Source organism: Mus caroli, chromosome 2, assembly GCF_900094665.2.
Source record: "Mus caroli chromosome 2, CAROLI_EIJ_v1.1, whole genome shotgun sequence".
NCBI lineage: Eukaryota > Metazoa > Chordata > Mammalia > Rodentia > Muridae > Mus > Mus caroli.
The window spans coordinates 97913566-97935450 of record NC_034571.1 but is presented as its reverse complement, the minus strand read 5'-3'; the positions used below and the strand labels follow the sequence as shown (position 1 = coordinate 97935450).

The window sequence follows — 21885 nt, the reverse complement described above, 5'->3', positions numbered from 1 at the left end:
GAAATTTGTTTTTGTTTTTGTGCATGCATATGTGTGATAGAGAGCATGTGCTGTCAGAGGACAAGGTTCAGCCATTGCCTTCTACTGAGCTGATTCCCTTGCTGCACTGCCTGCTCCAGACCTGCTGGCCCTGGAGCTCCCAGCCATTCTCTCATTCCCGCCTCTCATTTTGTGCAAACCACTTCAGATTGCTCAGTGGAAGAAAACCCCTTTAAACTTGTCCCCAGCCTCTGTGCTGTGAGCTCAGCCTTCCTCAAAAGCTTGCTTTCTGGCACAAGATGCTCTGGCTTGTCTTGAACTCAGTAGCCCCAGGCCTGGAATTGTCTTTCTTTGTAGGTCTCTTTTCTTTCTTCCCTCCCCTCCCTCCCTCTCTCTCTCTCTCTCTCTCTCTCTCTTTCTTTCTTTCTTTCTTTCTTTCTTTCTTTCTTTCTTTCTTTCTTTCTTTCTTTCTTTCACAGTTTCTCTGTGCCATCCTGAAACTCGCTCTGTAGGCCAGGCTGGCCTCAAACTCACAGAAATCTGCCTCTCTCTGTCTCCCAGTTGCTGGGATTAAAGGCATACCACCCCCCTTCTTCTTCTTTTTTTTTTCTTTTGAGAATGGTTATTTAGCAAATGTCTGTATACTAATGCCAAGTGTACCTATTGGTATGCAAATGTCAGTGCTTTCTCAGAGCCTTCTCACGTAAAACTAGAAGATACGTGGCGCGTATCTCTGCTCTACATTTCTAAAAGTTTATATAGTAAAGCTATTAATACATACATACTGGTATATCTGGTTCTGACACCTTGAGTTTTATTCTATTTTGTTTGCTTGTTTTGAGATAGAGTCTCCATATGTAATTCTGGCTCTCCTGGATGTCACTATGAATGCATAGAGACCGACCTGCCCCTGCCTCTGGAATGCTGGGACTAAAGGCATAAGTTATTACACCCATCTTTGTTACTATTTAAAGCTTTAGAATTATAAGCAGGTATAGTTATAAAGTTTATATTAGGGATTTTCTACCCACCCAATGGGTAGCTATTTTGCTGGCTTTGACAGAGTCTTATGTAGCCCAGGCTGGTTTTTGCCTTACTGGGTAACTGAAGCTTCACTCCTAAACTACCTACTTCCATCTCTTGAGTGCTGAGATTGGGGACATGCTCCTCTACCTTGCCCAGCTAAGTTTAGATCTTCTGATTGATAATACTTGCTTTGAACTTGGTAGGCGTGGCTAGTAGGTGAGGGTTATATTATGTAATAGTCTAGGAATCTTTCTGCGCCCTTACCATCTTGCTGGCCTCAAATGTGATATTTCTAAAAACTACAGTTTGGAATTATTTTTATAAAAATTCTTTTCTACATATGTTCTATATAGAACCTGGCCACCCTTGGTCAGTATTGTCCCTGTGTGTTAGGAAAACCAGAAGACTACATTTGAAAACACATTGCCTTCTTGAGCTCACATTTCTAATATTTACTTTTAATTAATTAATATTATTATTATTTTTTATTTTGTAATTTAATTTAATTAAAATTTTTTTGAGGCATGGTTTCTCTGTGTAGCCCTAGCTGTCCTGGAACTCCCTCTGTAGACCAGGCTGGCCTCAAACTCACAGAGATCTGCTTGCCTCTGCTGGGATCCCAAGAGTTGGGATTAAAGGTGACACCTGGCATATATCTTTTATTTTTTTAAACAGAACTAATGGGGATTTCTTATTTAGACTTTTATTTATTTAACTTAATGTATGGATGGTTTGCTTGCACGCGTATATATGCAATGGGGTTACAGGATGGTTGTATGTTATCATATGGGTGATGGGAATTGAGCCCATGTTTTTTGCAAGAGCCAATGCTCTTAGCCATAAAGTCATCTCTCCAGGGCTTTTGTGCTAATATTTTAATAATATTATTCACTTTTTAAATTTTAATTTAGATTTTTGAGACTTGTTTTTGATATATTGCCAAAGCTGGCCTTGAACTCTCAGTGGTTCTCCTGCCTTAGCACCCTAGCGCATGATTACAAACATGAGCTACCATGTCCAGTACAGAAATTATGATTAATTTCTATTATTACTCACTACATGAATTTGTTTGTTGGGTCCATGCTGTGCCACAGTATGAGTGTGGAGGTCAGAGGACAACTTGTTAGGTGCTGGATCTTCTTCTACCATGTAGTCTTGGGAGTTGTCAGCCTTGGTGCCAGGCCTTTGTCCCTTTAACCACCTCATGAGCCTATTCTGGGAAATAAGTCTCATTTTTACCTGATGTAAAAGTTGATAGTATTCTTTCATAGTGTTAAATACAGCCACATTGTTGTGAAAGGTCTTTAGGGCATTTTCATTTTGCACATCTCAGATGTGTTCTTTGGACAGTACCCCATCATCTCAATTCCTAGTAACCACTTCTCTGTCTCATCCTGTCACTTGGACCCCCCTGAAAGCTGCTGTGTCTGAGTAGCTGCTGTGAACATGGCGGTGCAACTGTATCCTCCTTCAGTTGTTGGGCTCATAATATGATTCCATTTTGAATTTTTTGAGGATCCTCTATGTTTCCATAACATTTCACAGGTTTAATCACAGTATACATCTGGAACTCAGCGTTTCCACATCCCTAATGGTTCATTTTTTCTTTTTCTTTTTAAATGTTTAAAAACATTTTTAAAAATTATTATTTTATGTTTTGGGTGTTGTGATGGTTTGTATATGCTTGGCCCAGGGATTGGCACTATTAGGAGGTGTGGCCTTGTTGGAGTAGGTCACACTGTGGGTGTGGGCTTAAGACCCTCACCCTAGCTGCCTGGAAGTGAGTCGTCCACCAGCAGCCTTCAGATGAAGGTGTAGAACTCTCAGCTCCTCCAGTGCCATGCCTGTCTGGATGCTGCCATGTTCCCTCCCGCCTTGATGATACTGGACTGATCCTCTGAACCTGTAAGCCAGCCCCAACTAAATGTCTTTTATAAGACTTGCCTTGGTCATGGTGTTTGTTCACAGCAGTAACACCCTAACTAAGACAGGTGTTTAGCTTGCATGCACATCTGTGTACCTGGTGCCGAGGAGGCCGAAAGAGGATTGGATTGCCTGGAACTGGAGTTAGAGGTGGTTGTGAGCCAGCATGTGGGTGCAGGGAGCGGAACCTGGTCCTTTGGAAGAGCAGGCGGTGCCCTTGTCTGCTGAGCCCTCTCTCCAGACCCTGCCTTCTATTCGGAGAGTTGTGAAGTGCTCTCTTACGATTTGACTGGGGTTGGACTGTTTTTTTGAGGAAAGTGATGCTGCGCATGTTTGTGAGCTTGTGGGCTCTTTGCTTCTATTCATCTTTCAATGTTAAAATGTCCTCTTCTAATAAGCAGAAATTGATACATTCTGAGTTCGTTCATGCAACACAAGTGTGCTTGCTTACCATAAGAATAGTGGCGAGTGAGCAGACTCAGCATATACATTTTATTTTTCTAGGAATATTGGAGCATTAGAGTCTTGTACATTATTTGTACCTTGCTGTCTTAGAGCTCTGACCTTGGAGCCTGTGCCATGGAAAATATTTCAGACAGTGTCTCTTTTAGTATTGTACCTAAGGGACTAAAAGCCATACAAAGAAGGAGAATGAATTGGCCATGTCCTAAATAATGGTCATTTGAAAGGAGCATTTGAACTAATGCACATATTGAGTATTAGATTTTTCCTTAGATGAAACAAAAATAATATTCTTCCCATGTAATCTTCCCCCTTATTGTATGTTCATGCTTCATTATTCACACTTAACTCTTATCTGATTCTTGAATTATTTTTATATAATGACAGTTTTTTGTATATGATTTAAAAAATATTAGTAACCAGAAAGGAGGAGGAGGAGGAAGAAGAAAAGGAAGAGGGAGAATATGAATAAATAATAGTTGGTGCAAAACCAGGACACTGAATTTTAATTTCTGTCATTGACTTTATAAATGAGGAGGCTACTTAACCATACATGTCTACATAAATAGGTAAATGGACTATACTACCCTCGTGTCCTATAGATGTGGACTAGTGTACAAAGCTTTAATGTCTAGATGCTCAATGGTACTGTTTAGGTAGATTTTGAAAGCATTTTCTAAAGCTTTATCACAGTTGTTTAATTCTCCACATGGTAGCTACAAAATACAGAAAAACCAAAATGCCCTGTAAACTAGATTGATAAGTTCTCTCAGGCTTGAAAGGCTGTATGCTAAAATTTACATGTACCTCTTATAGTCACTCATAGGTTAAAAGAAGACTTTCATGGCTTTTAATCAAGTCAGTAAAAGCTTATGATTTCAAAGGCTGTCAGTATCTCTATAGGCTGTCTGTAGCACTATTGGAAAAGTACATAGAGCCTCATGGATGTACAGTGCAGTGCACTGTTATGAGGACGTGGGTTAGGTGCCTGTCTCTCACACCTGAAAGCATATATGCCTATTTATTTCTCTCTTCAGCAACTTCCAGTGGCTGGAATTTAGTTCCCTGAATGTTATTAATGAGTGTGTTACCATGAAAGAGTGCCAGTTCTGTGCTGGTGAATAATTTAGGTGTCAGCTGGTGAGGTGAGATTGTATTACTTAGACAGTCCCAATATGTGCTAAACTTTGACATTAAATAGGAAAAATGCATCTTTTATGAAAGCCCTGATTTACAAAATTGTATATGTTTCTTTCAAATTAAAAATTATTTCACTTAATATTTTTAAATTACAAAATATTTTTTTAAAGATTGTATTTTAAAAAATTGTGTCTCTGTGTCTGGGTATGTGCATATGAATGCAGGTGCTTGCACAGAGCAGAGATAATCAGATCTGGAGCTAGCATTTATAGGTGGTAGTGTGAGCTAGGAGTTGGGGACTGAACTCAGTCAGGTCTTCTGCAAGAGCAGGAGGCACTCTGTGCTAAGCCATTTCTTTAGCCACATGATGATTTTTAATAGCTAGCAAGAATGTAGCAAATTAGGAACATTTTCTCCCTTTATATTGTGGTTTTATTTTATAATTTCATAGAACATCTTTACTCTTCATTTAAAGCAATCCCATTATGGATATAATTTTCAGATAATGTCAGAGAGCCTGCTTGTGTAAACCTGCATCTCACAGGTATACTTTCATATTTTTATGAAAAAGATTTTTAAAGTAGTGTGGGTATATGCATTTTGCTGAAAGATTTTTTTTTTAATATTTTTATTACATATTTTCCTCAATTACATTTCCAATACTATCCCAAAAGTCCCCCATAGCGCCCCCCACTTCCCTACCCACCCATTCCCATTCTTTTGGCCCTGGCGTTCCCCTATATTGGGGCATATAAAGTTTGCAAGTCCAATGGGCCTCTCTTTCCATTGATGGCCGACTAGGCCATCTTTCGATACATATGCAGCTAGAGACAAGAGCTCCAGGGTTCTGGTTAGTACATCATGTTGTTCCAACAATAGGGTTGCAGATCCCTTTAGCTCCTTGGGTACTTTCTCTAGCTTCTCCATTGGGAGCCCTGTGATACATCCAATAGCTGACTGTGAACATCCACTCCTGTGTTTGCTAGGCCCCGGCATCGTCTCACAAGAGACAGCTATATTTGGGTCCTTTCTTGCTGAAAGATATTATACCCCCTCCTAAGTATTACACTGTTCCAGTGTAACATGAAGGTGGCCTTTTGGGACTGTGGTGTAGTTCACTTAGTTTGTAGAGTGCTTGCCTGGCATGCAGGAAGCCAGAGTTTGGTCTCCAGGCTGTGTGTATTGGGTGCTATAATCTCAGCATCCAGGAAGGGGATGCAGGAGAACCAACCAGGTGCATACTAAGCTCTGGGATGCACCAGACCCTTTCATTCCCTTCTCTTCTCTTCCTTGCCTTCAAGTCTTTTTTAAAAAGGAAGAAAATACCTTTCTTCACAAGGTATTTTAATATGAGTAGGTTCAGTAGACAAACTTACAAAATTTGAAATGGTTTAGCCACGATTTACAACATTAAAAGTGTAGATATGTTTTATGTGTCTTGTGTAGGTACTTTTTTTCATGTGGGGAATAAGAATAAAAAGTGAAATAATGATGTTTCTTGACTGCTTTGTCCTCATCACTGTGCTAAAGAGTTTAACCATTAACCCTTGGAGTAGCTAAAAAATAGCAACATCATCTGCATCTTCTGAACAAGAAGTTGAGATTTAGATTTGTTGCAAAACAGTGACAGAGTTTGGGAATAAAGGTGTGTGCTCCCACACTCAGTTTAGAAGCAATTCTTTGATGTCTCATTTCCCTACTGTTTATGTAGTCACCGAGTGACCAGATCCTACTGATTTAACTCTGATATATTCCTGCATATAATTTTGCCACATTTTTCTCTGTGTCTTGTTTTTGCTCTGGTCTGGACTGCTGCACTGAAATTTTTTTCTTTAACACACACAGTGAGATTTATCTTATGTGTATCTTAGGATTTTTATTGCTACAACACCATAGCAGCTGAAAGAAGTGCTTTATTACACTTCCACATCATATCCATCCCCAAGGGAAGGCAGGTCAGGAACTCAAGGCAGGCACTGGAGGCAGGTGTTGGTGGTGAGTCTGTGCTGCTGCTTACTGGCTTGTTCTTCCTGGATAGCTCATAGAAGCTAAAAGAGGTCATGCAACTCCTAGAGCTAGAGTTCCCGATGGTTGTGAGCCACCCTGTGTGAACTCAGGTCCTCTGGAAGAGCAAGAAGGCTCTTTACCACTGAGCCATGTCTCTAGTCCTTCTCCAACCACCTTTGACACTGTACAAAATTATTTGTTTTAGCAAAGTGTACTTTTCTAGTTTTTCTCTTGTTGTCCATGCTTGGGGCTTAAAATTTAAGAAACTGTTGTCAAATTTAGAGTTATAAAGGAATGTAACTATATTCTAATAATATATTAATACTATGTTTTAATAATTTATTGTCTTAGTTCATGAGGAATTAAATATCCTGTTTTTAGACAAGGGTGGAGTTTAAGTCATGAAACAGAACAAAAGTTCGAGTTGATGGGCTAAGTAAGCAAGGGAATTATGTTACTATATTCATCCACATGCTTATGATTCTGGTTCTTCGCCTACTGCGTCACCTGGAGCAAGTTCCTTCCTCTCTGAGCCTCAGTTTACTCATCGTGACACTGTTAATAGTTACTTCAAAGGTTGCTGTGAAGATGAACACATAATGTAGAGCAAGCACTAATGTGTTGGGACACTACATGCACTTTATACATAGGAACTACACTGAGGGTGGAGCTTTGCAAGATTCCTTGATGTGGTGACAGGGAGTCTCCCATGCTCATTTCTTGGTGGCTTACTTCTGACATGTGTACTGCTGCAGTTCTTCAGAGCCAAATCAGTTGGTGTAATGTAGTTGAATTTGTGTGAATGCATGGCCATTTACCTGTCTGTAGTTATTTGAGACAGGGTCTTGTTAGCCTTATCTGGTCTGGGAATCACTGTGTGGCCCAGGCAGGACTTGAACTTAGTCCATTTTCTTCAGTGCCTTGACCTCCTAAGTTCCTGAGTTGTGCTGTCTATTTACTATGGTAGCTTGTAGTGTCTGATGCTGTGTAGTAGGTAGATATGAACTAATTTAAATTCTTTGAAATGACAGAGCTGAGTCATGGCACAGCTACATTAGTCACATCTGAAGTGGCCAACACATCGCGGTGCATGGTAGAGACAGTGTCTCCAGCGATTTGGACATCTGTTGGACAGGGCTGTCTGGAGGCTTTGTATGATAGTGTTTTCTTGAGTGTCTTTAGTTATAGTATAGAAGGTGAGTAGTGGTGTTATTTCTAGGTCGGCTGAGCTTTTTGTTTACTCTCTGTGATTTTTTTTTTCCCCTCATGTTTTTGAAAAGCTTAGGCCAGGGCCCCTCTTCCCTAACAGTCTAAACAGTAGTTTTTGTGTTCCCAGGTTAATGAGAGACAGTTGCAGGCTCTAGGCCACTGCCTTCTATTTATTCTTTATGCCTTGCTATTAGTTAGTAACGGTTAGAACATGAGATGGGTTACCGCTCAAGTTAGATCTCCATCTTTATAGATCCCAGCTGGTCCGGTGAGAGGCAGACCTGTAAACAGACTCCGCAGGTGCTTGCATTCCAGGAGAAGAACAGGTGCCAGTCTCACTTTACCAGAGGAGCCTCCGGGCCAGGTTGCCAGAGTCAGAGACATTAGAAAGATCCCAGTGGCAGCACAGCCTCCTCCCTTATGGTGAGGACCCCTTAATTAGCTGTGCTGCTCCTCTTCCTTGCCCACTTGAGGCCTCAGAGATGCACGGGCCTTCTTTGGCATTCCCTCCTCCTATTGCCACCTAGAAGTCAGCATGGTCTGGCTGCAGGTTCTTGCTGTGAAAGATTACCCCTTAATTCTAGATCTTTAAAGAAGGGATCCCCAACTCTGCCTCATTGGCTTGAATGCTCTTCAGAGCTCCACCACATGGCTTGCTATCCATCTACATGTCTGTTAACTTTTCTATTTCTTTAAAGTGTTTCTATTGGTTTGTTTTTTACAGTCAGTCCTGCTATGCAGTCCTGGCTTTACTCTGTCTCTTGACTGTTGATGGGATTAAAGGTTTAACACCCCCATGCCCACCAATAACTTTTCTAATTAAACTTCTTCCAAGTTTAATTAGACAGTTTATGGACAGTTTACCATAATTTCTCTTTTGAACTCAAAATAACGATTATCTCAAGAAAATGTAGTTTCAATCCAGTGATATTTTCTTTTTATACTGGGATTTGTTTCTTAGAGTTTGTGTCTTACCTGTTATAAGTTACTTTCCGTAGACTTTTAAAATAGATTTTTTTTTTTTTTTAGAGTGGTTTAGTTCCCTAGGAAGCTGTATAAGAGACAGAGTTCCCGTGCACTCCTGTCTTCACACACAGTTGACCTCACACACCCTGCCTTCACACATCCTCAACCTTCGCACATGCACACCTCCTTTCTTTGGTGCTTTATGTACCACCAGTACAAATGATGGTCCTAGGTACATATTACCTCTCCATATCTGTACACCAGGCTTCTTGTATATTATCCAGCTTTATAATTGCCTTCTCTTATTTCCTTTACTCAGAATATAATTCACAGCGGTGACAGTTATTTTTAGAGCAATTATTTCAGGGAAGTAGTGGTTTTAGTAGGAAATCATGTATGGTCATAATTTAGAGGTTTGCTTTCATGTTTCCTTAAATCCCAGTAGTCTGGACTTAGGAGTTGATTAATGTAGTTACCTATTTTGTAGGTTACAGAGTATCTGAGAATTTAATTTAAAACATTGAAGTGGAATGTATTTTGGGGAGCATTGTATCAAATTGGATATTTTATGTTCCCCAGTGCTTCTTAAATTGTATGTATTATTACCGTGTGTGCATATGCTATATGTAGGGTGTGCACATGCACCATGGCTCAGGTGTAGGTCAGAAGGCAGCCTTTAGAGTAGGCTATTTCCTCCACTGCTTACCAGGCTTGGAAATGCTTTAATCAGCTGAGCCCTGTGCTGGCCCAGTGAATATTTCTTTAAGGGAGCCTTAAGGACCTTCTAGTCTTCTTTAGAGACAAAATGCACAGTTATGTTGTCTTGTTTGTAGAGAGTTCACTTTATTCCTTCCCAGGTTTATTCTTTAGCTAGAGTTTTTGTTGTGCTACTATTTTTCATAAACATAGAGGCAGTCATTCTAGTACTCTTAATTTAGATGTGGTTTTGGCTGAGGAAATGAATGATATGCCGCTGGCACTTAGTTTTGTTGCTGTGTTCTGTAAAGGCAAGTGTATCCCTGTCATGCATATGTTGTAAGTGGACTTGTGGACAGTTCCTTATCTATTTAGTTCTGGTAGTTGATGATATCTAAACATTGATGCAGAGTTGTGGAGGGCTTGTGTGACTGTGGTACAACATGATAAAGTGGAAACGGAACCAGACTTATGCAGAAAGGGGCACAAGTGCCAGCAAGATGTGAAGAAGTTCAGCCTTGACCCTTTCATAACAAACAGCCTTTTGCAAGAAGAGAGTCTGTCCTGTGACACTAAGGCATTCACATAGACCAACATTAGTCTTTTCATAGGTGGTGGCTGGCTACCTTCCAGCTGGCCTTTTTACACTGGGAGTTGTATTTTCAGAGCATGAACCTTAGGGTACAAGGTATATGCATCTCTAGTTTGTAAATGAATTGAGGCAAATGAAATGTCTAATTTGCTTAAGTAAATAATAGTATATAATAACTATAGAACTTATGTGCTTATTTGCTTATTCATTTTTATCTTGTTGTTTGAATCCAGGGCCTCACACATACCAAGGAAGCCTAGATACATACCACTGAGATACAGTCCTTTTTGTATCTTTTAGTTTTGAAACAAGATCTCTTTAAATTGCCTGCACTGCCTTAGAACTCTGTAGAACAGGCCTTGAACTTGGGTTCCTCCTGATTTAGCTACCTGAGTAGCTGGTATTATTAGTCCTGTGACATTGGGACTGACTTTTTAATTTTAACCATCTATTTATGTATGTATGTATCTATCTATCTATCTATCATCTATTATCTACTTATCTTTTTGAGACAGGGTCTCTGTATAATCTTGGCTGTTCTGGAGCTCACTATGTAGATCAGGCTGGCCCTAATGCCTCTGTCTCTGCTGGGATAAAAGGAGTGAGTGTCTGTGTGTGCAGCTTAGAGTATAACCCTTGCTTCTGCTATATGGGTTCAGGGGATGGAACTCGGGTAGAGTGCAAGCATTTTTATTTTGCTGGTCCTAGGCCTAGTTTATTTACTTATTTTTAAAACGCTTTTATTTATTTTTATGTGTATGAGTGTTTTGCTTGCTCACCATTTGCATGCCTGGTATTTGCATAGACCAGAAGAGGGCACAGGATTCCCTGAAACTGGAGTTACAGATTGTTGTGAACACCATGGGTGTGAATGTACCCAGGTCCCCTGGAGGAGTAGCCTGTGCACTTAACTGCTGAGCAATGTCTTCAGCCCTCTTAAAAATTTTGTTTGCTAGAAAGGTAAACATTATTTGTTGTGATGGGCAAACATTTTCTTCCTTTCCCTTTCCTTTCTATCCTTTCCTTCTCCATCATTCCACTCCCCTCTCCTCCGTTCCCCTCCCCTCGCTCCCCTCTCTTCTCCTGTCCTCTTCCTCCCCATCTTCCTTCCTTCCTTTTTTTTTTTTTTTTCCTGAGATGGTCTCACTACAGAGCTCTGGCTGTCCTAGAACTCACTATATAGGTCAGTCTGGTCTTGGACTCACAAAGATTGATTTGCTTGCCTCTGCCTCCTAAGTACTAGGATTAAAGTCCTGTGCCATCACACCAGGGCCCCTCTTTTCTTTCTTGAGACAGAGTCTCACTGTGTATCCCTGACTTTGAATAACATTATTGTGCTAATGTTAATTTCCTGATTTTTGATGTATATAGCTGTAGAAGAGACCTTGTTTTTAGGAAGTATACACTAAATGATGCATTTGTGTTAAGGGGCATATTATCTACAACATGAATCTCATCAAGTTTCTCAAAAACAGAATTTGTATGAGATACAAATACGTTAATGTGTTAATGTTTGAGGAATTTGATTCAGGGTATTATCTGAATACTATGTTGTCTTTTTATTTTGTAAATTTAAATGCTTTAAAATATTTTGTAATTATGTGTGTGTCTAAGAAGGTCAGAGAAACGTGGGACCCCCCTAGATAGAGTTGGGTTTAGAGGTTCTTTTGAGCTTCTGATGTGGGTGCTGGGAATGGAATTCTATCTTCTTCAGGACCAGTGTATGCTCTTGACTATTGAGCCATCTCTCTAGACCAAATTGAAAGGTTTTTAGCCAGGCATTATGGCTGACGCCTGTAGATGCAGCACTTAGGCATCTGAACGGGAGGAGTGCAGTGAGTTCTAAAACTGGAGAGAGAGGCAGAGTGGGGAGGAAGGAAGGAAATGTTTTAAAATAGATTTAGATACAAGTGGTAAGTGGAGAGAGAGGGGACCCACTTAGAAACAGGAAAGTTTAAAACCAGTCAAAAGGATCAAAGGAATCCTTACTGTGTGTAGGCTACAACAAAGTCAAGACATTGTTGACTATTAGGAATATTTCTGGCCTTTTTTGTGAGCGAGGAAAATAGTGAGACTTCAAAGGTTATATACATATAGATTTACAAATTTTAATAGCTTTTTTTCGTTTGTTTGTCAAGACAGAGTCTCAATGTGTAGCCCCTGTTGTACTAGAACTGACTGTGTAGATCAGACTGGTCTCAGAGCTCCACATGCTCCTGCTCTCCAAGTGCTGGTGTTAAAGGGATTGGCTAATACACCTGGCCTAGTTTAGTGTTATTATTTGAAATATATCTGTAAGAAAAGGAATAGAAACAAAAAAGGAAAATTGTCTCTATATGGCATGCTTTGTGTTGAAATTCTCAGCCTTTGAGAGGCATCATCTAGACTGAGTTGAGAGGTTTCTTCTCCACGTCTCTTTCCTGTTTTTCTACCCTGCTGCAGTGAATATAGGATCTGGGAGGTGTAACTTCCTGTAAAAGTCTCATAGGCTTCATAATGGTAGAAATTATTTATCTTAATGTGAAGTGGTTAAAAGAATGGACACATCTGAGCTCCACTTGCACTTCTTACTGCTGGACAGTCCTGCCAAGGAGCGTACTTGAGTGCCTGCTTCTATATTTGTGTGACTACCAAGTAGCTAATACTTTCTAAAATACTTAGCAGGGCTATGGGACACTTATAGCCCAACTCATAGTATTATATTAAAAACATGCTATTTCTGTTATTGTATATATATTTTTATTTTTGGAGATAAGAGTCTCATATCCCAGTCTGGCCTTAGTCCCCAGGTGTGGAGGATAGCCTTGATCTTCTGGTCCACAGTCGCCAGCTCCTGAATGCAATGCTGGGTTTACAAGAGAGCACTACTATGCCTGCTTCTGCAGTTTTGAGGATTAACTCAGGGCTTTGTTATGAATGTATTAAATAGATTTCCAGCTCTAGTTACTCTTGTAATTATATGTTCTGTAAATAATTTACATGGAGTGAAAAGTAGGAAGGTGACATGTTGAGAAAAGAAAGGATTTGCCTGGAGGTGGGGTGGGGTTAAAGAGGTCAGGGTGAGCAGATCCAGCTATGTGCGTGTGTGTGTGTGTGTGTGTGTGTGTGTGTGTGTAGAATAGAAAAGTGCTCTAACAAGGTTACTAGGTTACTAAGATGAAGATGGGCTGACTCCTGAGCACCTGCACTCCTACTTCATTCTTAGTAAACTTAGAGGGCTGGGTGAGGTGGTGGCAGCACTCAGGATGCAGAGGCAGAGGTATCTCTGTGAGTTCCAGGCTAGCCTGCTCTACAGATTGACTGAGTTACAGACAGTCAGGGATACACACATCTTGTCTCAAAAAAATAAAACAAGAAACCTAAAACAGCAATAACAAAAGACAAAGAAAGAAATTCCTTTTACACATTAATATTTCTAATATTACTATTACTACGTCATGAAAGACTGGTTGAAATCTCTGTTGAACACGCTTCCACCCCTGGCCTAGAGGGAACGTTAAAAAGCTACAACTAAAAACCTGATGTCTGCTGGATCATTCAGTCCATGAATACAGGGCAAGCTGTGGTCTCCTGTCCGTTACTGTAGCCACTCTTATCCACGATGTAAACAGACATGTCAAACCCACAGGAAACTATCAAGATTCTCTTCATCCCCTTTGTCTTTCTATATCCCTTTTCTTTTGCTTGTTATAGAAAGTTACAGACTAGTTAATCATAAAAGGCTGTAGTAGGTAGTTCCTTAAATTATGGACTTATTTTCAGAAAAAAAAATTTTTTTTAAGATTTATTTATTTATTATGTAAGTACACTGTAGCTGTTTTCAGACACACCAGAAGAGGGCATCCAAACTCATTACAGATGGTTGTGAGCCATTGTGTGGTTGCTGGGATTTGAACTCAGGGTCTCTCCAGCTCTCGCTCCAGCCCCACTCACTGTAACTGTCTTCAGACACCCCAGAAGAGGGCATCAAATCTCATTATGGATGGTTGTGAGCCACCATGTGGTTGCTGGGATTTGAACTCAGGACCTTCAGAAGAGCAGTCAGTGTTCTTAACCGCTGAGCCATCTCTCCAGCCCCACAAAAATATTTTTCAGGTCAGTTAATATTTTCATTTTCTAAAATGGGATGAATTTCTCAATGGCCTCTGCCTCCAGCTCCAGGGGAGTCCAAAATCTCTGGCCTCCTCAGACACCTGCACACACATACACATACCCACACATAGACATACACATAATTGAAAACAAGTCTTTTTAAAAAATCTCAGCTCCATTCTTATCCTTGATAATTCTGGGCCCTGCATTTCTTCTCTTTCATTCATAGCAAACCATTTTAAAACTTGTTTCAAAAACAAAGATCTGTCACTTTCTGTGCTTCTGTGGGTTGGCTGCACTCAGTCCAGCAGTTCTTTTATGTGAAATCTTTTGCTTACCTGAGTTGTTGCAGTTTGTTTGTACAACATTTTCTTTAAATGATCAATGCATTAACAGTTATTTCTATGGCACCTGACCCATTGCTAACTCTCAGTAAATGATATCTGTTTTTGTTCTAAGTCCTAAGATGTTCAGGTGTCTTAAATGCAAGCTGGCTAGCATGTCAGAGTTTCTTGCCTGCTACCTATTGAACTTATATATTTGATTCTACCAAAAAACTCCTCTAGTTTCATGAGTTCTAAAAGCTTTGTTAAAATTCATTGCTTGGATAGAGAGCACCTGCTGTGTGCCAGGCAGTGCTCTTTAGATGCTCGCATCACAACACTGGAACAAAAAGTCCAAGTCTTGTGCCTTCATAGAATGCTAGTCTGCTGGAGCAAGCGGAAAAGAGACAATGAGCCAATATAGAAATCAGTTGTTGGAAAGTGTTACAAAGGAACAACCGAGCAAGATCTAGACGGAAAGCCAAACACCACCGAGTCTTCCACTTGTGTAAGACTGCAACAGGGTCTTTGTAATAAAATGATCATTAAGCAGAAAGTCAAATAAGAGAAGGCATCAAGTCTTGCTTCTTGGAATAATCTCCTAGGTATCCTTAAGTGTAATCGTTTGAGCAGGTTTGAAGAGGTTTTTATGCCAATGTAGTTTGCTCACAGCATGTTAAGAGTGTGGCAGGAAATAACTGGTGTAGCTGAGGTTTGGGACTTCTGTGAGGAATTGTTCACTAAGATAGGATTCTCCTGGGGATTCTAGGGTGAGGAATGTTGTGGTCTGGTGTATGTTGCCCCTCTTACTGCTATCTTGATATGTGGCAGAAAACAAGTACAGAAGCTGAAACAGAAGTTGTTGGTGCAATCCAAACAAGATGTCCATCTGGATTAGAGAGTGTAGTAGTGGAGTAATGTTGAAGGTGGAGTAATGTGGTCAGTTCTGCATCTATTTTGATGCTAGCTAGTGAGATTTGCTAATAGATGTGGAAAGTGAAAGAGAAGGGGCATATTTGACCTTCCTGGCTTGTGGACTGAGAAACCAAAGATGGGGGAAGCTGGAGGGTGGAAGTGGTTAGAGGACATAAGAATCTTTTTTCAGTTTGTTCACTTTGAGACACTTTAAATCCACCTCCTTCCCCGTTCCCCACTTCTCTCCCCTCTCTCTTATGTCTTCCCCTTTGTTTGCCCCCCCTTTCTCTTTCTCTGCTGGACATCTAACCTGGACTTTGCACATGTTAGGTAAGTGCTCTATCACTGAGCTAAGTTAGTACTCAATCTATAATTTTTTTTTAAAAGTTGCCAAGAAGTATACACAGTTTATTGCCCATCATCTGATAAATGGTCACCTAAAATGTATGCAGTGGGCTAGGTACTATTTAGCAATAAAAAAGAAATACTAAGAATATAGTACATAAACAAAAGCTGTTGGGATGACCCATACCTTTAGTTCCAGAACTTAGGAGGTAGAGTCAGATGGATCTCGGAGTTCCAGGCCACTCTGGACTGCAGAGCAAAATGGAAGCTGGCTAGCCAGGACTACAGAGTCAGGCTCTTGAGTACAGTTACAGAATGCAGGTGATCAGTTTGTTGTGATTCCTCAGGGAAAGTAAATGTAGAAAGAGAAGGCTGATGTTCAAAGTTAAGCTAGGTACAAGAGTTAATGAAGCAGAGCTAAGACATTGGTTACTGAGAACATTATGCCTCTGTCATAAAAACTGCGTGCTTTAATGGTTGCACAGTTCTGTGGCTATTTTGGAACTCCTCAGGACTGTGCCTGTCTTGTCTGGTTTTTGTCATTGTTGTTTGTTCTTAAAACCTTTCCCATACCTGCCTCTATGTTTGAAGACCTCTGAATTGAGTGGTTTTAATATTCTCAAAGATTAATAATTTTTTTTTATCTTGTTTAAATTGGTGTTGTATATCTCAGTTGTCTTTATCCTGTCAAAGTCAGGAAAGCATGCAGGTGCACACACACTCTTATCATGAAGCAGCATAGAGCACACCTGCCTTTTATGTTGAAGAAATCATCATTGCCTTGAGCTTGATCCGACCTGGGCTTAAGTCTGAGGCCTAGCACATCAGCATTACGCTTACTTCATTAACACAAACAAATGAAGATTTCTGCTTGTAAAATCACTCTAGTGGGAGACATCTTCTGACCAGTTCTCCTCCCTGCTCTACTTGATTGCTAGGAAGGCCTTCTAAGGTTGAACTACATTCATAGCTCAGTACTTCTTGATGAAAATACCTCAAACACAGATTCAGAGTTTAATAGTGATAGCCCATGGTACCTGCAATTATAGGTATAACTGTTTCTAGAACTGGACATACTGAGTTCCTAAACCAAGACAGACCTTTCCCTACCAGGGATGGAATTATTTTGCTAGTAACTCAACATTTGACTTGAACAAGTAGGTAAAAATGGAACAAACCCCCCTGAGATGTTCCATTAATAGCCATCTTTTCTGAGTGACTCTTACTTCACTGCATTCTTATTTGAAGAATTCCAAGCATTCCCTTCCAGGACTATCAGTAGTCTACCAGTCCATTCAGAGGTCTGTTCTCACTGAGGAAAATTGCCTTTTAACTTGCCAATTTTCAGTGTTAAGCTCTGTTTTATATCAGTGTTTCAAGTTTTTAGAAAGACAGAGTATTTGTAATAAACATCAATAGACTTGACTGAAAACACATGGCAAAAAAAGAAACATCATTTTATATATAGATATACTTTGTTACCATGTGACCTCAACTTTGATGCTGTAGGGTTTAGATTGGACTCCTGACAGTATGTAACTACTTATAAAGTGAGCCTTCAGGCTCTGTTGGACTGTTCACTGAATACACTAATTTAATTTGTGACTTGTCTATGTATAATGCACAAAATGATGTTTATGTATGCAGACGTCTGTTTATACAAAAGTATATTTCCCAAGCTGGTGAAGGAATTGGAAACAATTTTAATCACTGCAGTGACTTTGTGATGTTCTTACAATGCGTAAGCTTTAAAGTTTGGGTTCTTTAGACTGGGTTTCTGTAACTCAAAGTGACCTGGGATTCCCTGTGTGTCCACACTGGTGTTCAACTCATTGTAGTCCTCTTGCTTAAGCCTCCCAAAACTGCATTACAGGTGTGAGCCCCCTCATCTGGCTTAGTATTGGTTTTGTATTACAAGAGCAGCTAGTAGAAACCTTGTTTCTCTGTCAGGTTCATCTAGGATTGTAGGTGCTTTACCATGTTGCTTCCCTACTTTTACATGTGATGTTGTACATAGAAAATGTATGCCATGGTGAATGACAGACAGCAAGGAAACTGTTTTCCACACAATAGGGCTGGGTCTCGAATGAACTTACAGAGACTGGCAGCAAGTCTATGATCTGCAAAAGTTCAAGCCAGACAAACTCCTTGCTTGGGGAAAGGAAAATGGTGGGCAGAAAGTCCTATCCTCAGTCAAGAAACTGTGTAACTAGTAGTGGCTGGAGTGGCACTGAGCGTGCTGGCCACACTCCAGGACAGGCCCCACGTCCAGGAGGAACTGGTCAACACAAAGTAGACTCCATGGTTTTTTTCTCTATTCTTATTTCTTTCCTTTCTTCTCTCTCTCTCTCTCTCTTTCCTTCCTTCCTTCCTTCCTTCCTTCCTTCCTTCCTTCCTTCCTTCCTCCTTTGCTTTTAAGAAAAAGAAGTTGGTTGGTTGTCTGTATGTGATCTGGAAGGAGTTGGAGGTGGAAAAAGAATACAGTCTAAATATATTGTATGAAAAATTTGAAAAACATATTAATAACTAAGTAAAATAATTTGGTCACATTAGTTTTGGACTTGGTGAGTGTGTTTGTGTATGGTGTATATATGTATGCACGTAAGTGCACATGTGCATGTGTGCCACAGAGCATGTGTGGAGCTCAGAGGGTACTCCCTGGAGTTCCTTCCCTTTTCTTCCCAAGTGGAGTTCAGGGACTGAAGTCAGTTTGCCTGGTTGATGACCTGTTTACCTGTGGAGCTATTTGATTCACCCAGCATTGTTAATACAATCTGCCAATGTGCAATAGGTTCTGAGGCGTAGATGGTAGAAATGTTCAGTGCTCAATTCCTGAAGTTTGTGAATACTTTGGTCTGCAGAGGGAAATATCTGTGTAGGGAAAAAGAGAATATGGCAATATGACCAGTTATTCTCAAATCTTTTAGGGGAAAATATTCATTGTTCTGTCCTTGAAAGTTAAACCCACATATGCCTGTACACGTAGGATAACGGTGTGCGATCCCTTTGCTATGCAGCTGTACATGGAGGCTCTGTTAGAGCATGCTAGTCTCTTCAGAAAGTGGATGGAGGCTCCTGCCACTTTAGACTCCTCATGAGAAAGCCACATGATGGAGTAGCATAATTAATATGAGAATGAAATAGTTTTCCAAATAACTGAAGTGCTAAGATGCATTTTAATTGTTCTATCTTAAACCATACTTTAAAAAATTAACTTAAAAAACTTTATGCTGATATGTATTGGTGTTTTGCCTACATGTAAATGCCTACATGATGCGTGCCTGGTGCTTGTTGAGGCCAGGAGGAGGCATAGGCTACCCTTGAACTAGAATTACGGACAGTTGTGACTGCCATGTGGATGTTGGGAATTGAACTATGGAAGAGCAGGCAGTATTCTTAACTACCAAGCCATTTATCTAGCCCATACTTTTACCTTCAAACCTGAATATGCTGCACTTGTCTCTAAGGATGACTAAGGACACAGTTATGTGACTGTTCATTACTGTTATGTTCTGAAGTCACATGGAGGTCTAGATTATCTATTAGCTTCAGGAACTTTCTTTTCATTTGGTCTTAACTTTCACTGCCTGTTTGAGTTCTTTTGATATTACAAATGTTTAATTTTTTGTCAGCTTTCATGTATTATTTCTAATCTGCTGAAGCTTGAAAAGCATGGTGTGTGTTGTTTTGTTTTTTTCAAGGATTAATAGAGATGTTGTTAAGGGAAAGGCTCGTGGGGAAGAGACTTCATTATGGAGCTGTGCTCACGGCCCCTTTACATGACCGAGGGTTAGGATCGGGGTTTGACAAGTTGCCAGCGACATAACTAAACTCGATTTTTCTGTCATTTAGAACTTTTCTTAGAATGTCAAATAAAATTAGGTAATTTAAAGTGAAAAGGAACCTGACTTTCTTCTTTTCCTCTCCCCGCGCCCCACCCCACCCCCAGAGCTCCAGAGATTATATTGGGGTTGCCGTTTTGTGAAGCCATAGACATGTGGTCACTGGGATGTGTGATCGCAGAGTTATTCCTTGGATGGCCACTCTACCCAGGAGCCTTGGAGTATGATCAGGTAACAGAACTGTCACAGTGATTGAATTGCTAGAAAGGAAGCATAATCTCTAGTCTTAGAGCATTACATGATTCTCCATACACAAACTGTGAAAATCTCCATGAATGTCAAAGCTTAAGAAATTTAAATTCACTTAACATTAGCTCTTGACTTCAAAGCTCTTTTCTAACACTCTAGTGGTAAATCATGGCCAAGGCAACTTGTAGGAGGAGGGGTTTATCTTGAGCTTAGAGTTCCAGAAAGAGTCTATGATGGCAGGGCAGAGGCAGCAGGCAGCAAGTGCTGAAGCTACAGCTGGGGTCTCACATCTCAACCCACAAACAGGAAGCAGACAGAGCTATGCAAAACTGCAAGAGGCTGCTGAAGCTCCAGGTCCACCCCTGTTGACATATTTCCTCCAGCAAGGGCACATACCTCCTTATTCTCCCCAAACATTCACCTACTGAAGACCAGGTATTCCAGTGCCAGAAACTCTTAGGGGGACAGCCTATTCAAACTACCACAGATACATTTTTATAAACTAGTTACAATCTACAGACTTCAAACCAATTTTATGAAGTAGTCATCATTCAATATATAATATAATGTTTGGATAATGTTTGTTTGAGGCAGGTTGTCAGTATGTAGCCCTGTCTTAGTTCAGCCTTGTGGTACCCTCCCCCCTGTCTTGGGGCATGTGTCACTTTGCCCAGGCCTGTATATCATTTTATTTATTTTTTGAGACAGGGTCTCTCTCTATAACCCTGACTACCCTGGGATTCACTACTCAGACCAGGTGGGATTAATTAATTCACAGAGATCTGCCTGCTTCTACCCCTCACAAGTGCTGGGGATTACAGGCGTGCACTGCTGTGCCTGGCCTTAGTTCTGGTTTTTATTGTTGATTTTTCTTTATTAAAATGGATGTGAGGGGCTGAAATGATGGCTCAGTGGTTGAGACATGTTCTGCTCTTCTAGAGTACCGAACTTTGTTCCTGGCTCCTACATCAGATGGTTCACAGCTGTCTGTAATTCCAGCCAGAGGAGCCACCATCTACTTCTGCCCTCCACTGGACCTGTACACACATGCATAGTACACAGTCACATAAATACACATAATTTAAAATAAAACAAATGAAAAAGCATCTGAGTAGTCACTAATTTGGGTGACTTAGATATTTCTGAGGGGGTTCAGTATTATCATTAACATGAGATAATATCATTGACATCAATCTTATCATTTACAGTGTCATTCTACTAGTGAACCTTCTCTTTTAGGTCACTAAATTAGGTTTCTAAATTGTCTGTTTTGCCTCTTTATGTTCTGAAGCCCTCTAAAAGTTTATGTAACAGTTTCTGTCCATCTTCGCTTCAGGTATGTTTTCAGTCAACTTTGGACTTTGATGCAGCCGTTAGACTATTGCTAGTTCTGAAGGACATGGCCATCTAAGCAGAGTCCCACAGTTCCAAGCTGCTGAAGCACCAAGCGCAGTCAGCTGCTAGGAACTTAGTTGTAGCTGTGGACTAGTTTGTGCCACGTGTAATCCTGTGGAGCAGGACACCATCTAGTGGCAATTTTAAGTTGACTGGCTGGTGCACTCTGGGTTTGGACAGTGTCTTGAGCAGCTCATGTTAGTCTTATCAGAAGATTTACTCTGCTCCCTCCTTTATGTGAAAGAGAGAAAATGAAATTCCCCACACCCAAATGAACAGAACTGTTAGGTCACAATGGTAACTTCAAAGACTTGCCAAACTTGTTTTTTCTAAATCCTGTAATTTTTTTTTTTTTTAAAAGACAAAGCTGTAAGGAAGAACCAAACCAAATTTGGAACAGGTGTTACCTGGTTTAGATGAATAATATTTTCAAATATACATATGTGTATATGTGTATATATGTGTTCTTCTTAAGGACTAGAAGAAAGTCATTATCACAAGGCACCAATTATAGTTTTCATTCAGTTTTTGAAGTTATTTTTAAAAATATACATATACAAATAAATCCTGTGCATCCTTACTTTGTTCTTAATCTTAGGAAGACTTCACCCTTTTGAGATAGGATTTCACATACTAGCACACGATGGCCTGGATTCACTAGGTGGCTCATGCTGTCCTCGAACTTCAATTATCTTAAAAACAACAACAACACTTTAATACTCTT

The 21885-nt window shown here is 40.2% G+C and overlaps 1 protein-coding gene across 4 annotated transcripts in view; it reads left to right on the top strand.

The window, feature by feature from the left end:
* Nucleotides 1-21885, top strand: part of Hipk3 (homeodomain interacting protein kinase 3) — a 67540-nt gene that overhangs the window by 27780 nt on the left and 17875 nt on the right. For all 4 annotated transcript variants that reach the window (XM_021180708.2, XM_021180724.2, XM_021180715.2 and 1 more), the window contains one exon: nucleotides 19625-19748. In XM_021180708.2, coding sequence (XP_021036367.1) covers nucleotides 19625-19748 — 124 coding nt within the window. The remainder of the gene's footprint in view (nucleotides 1-19624; nucleotides 19749-21885) is intronic.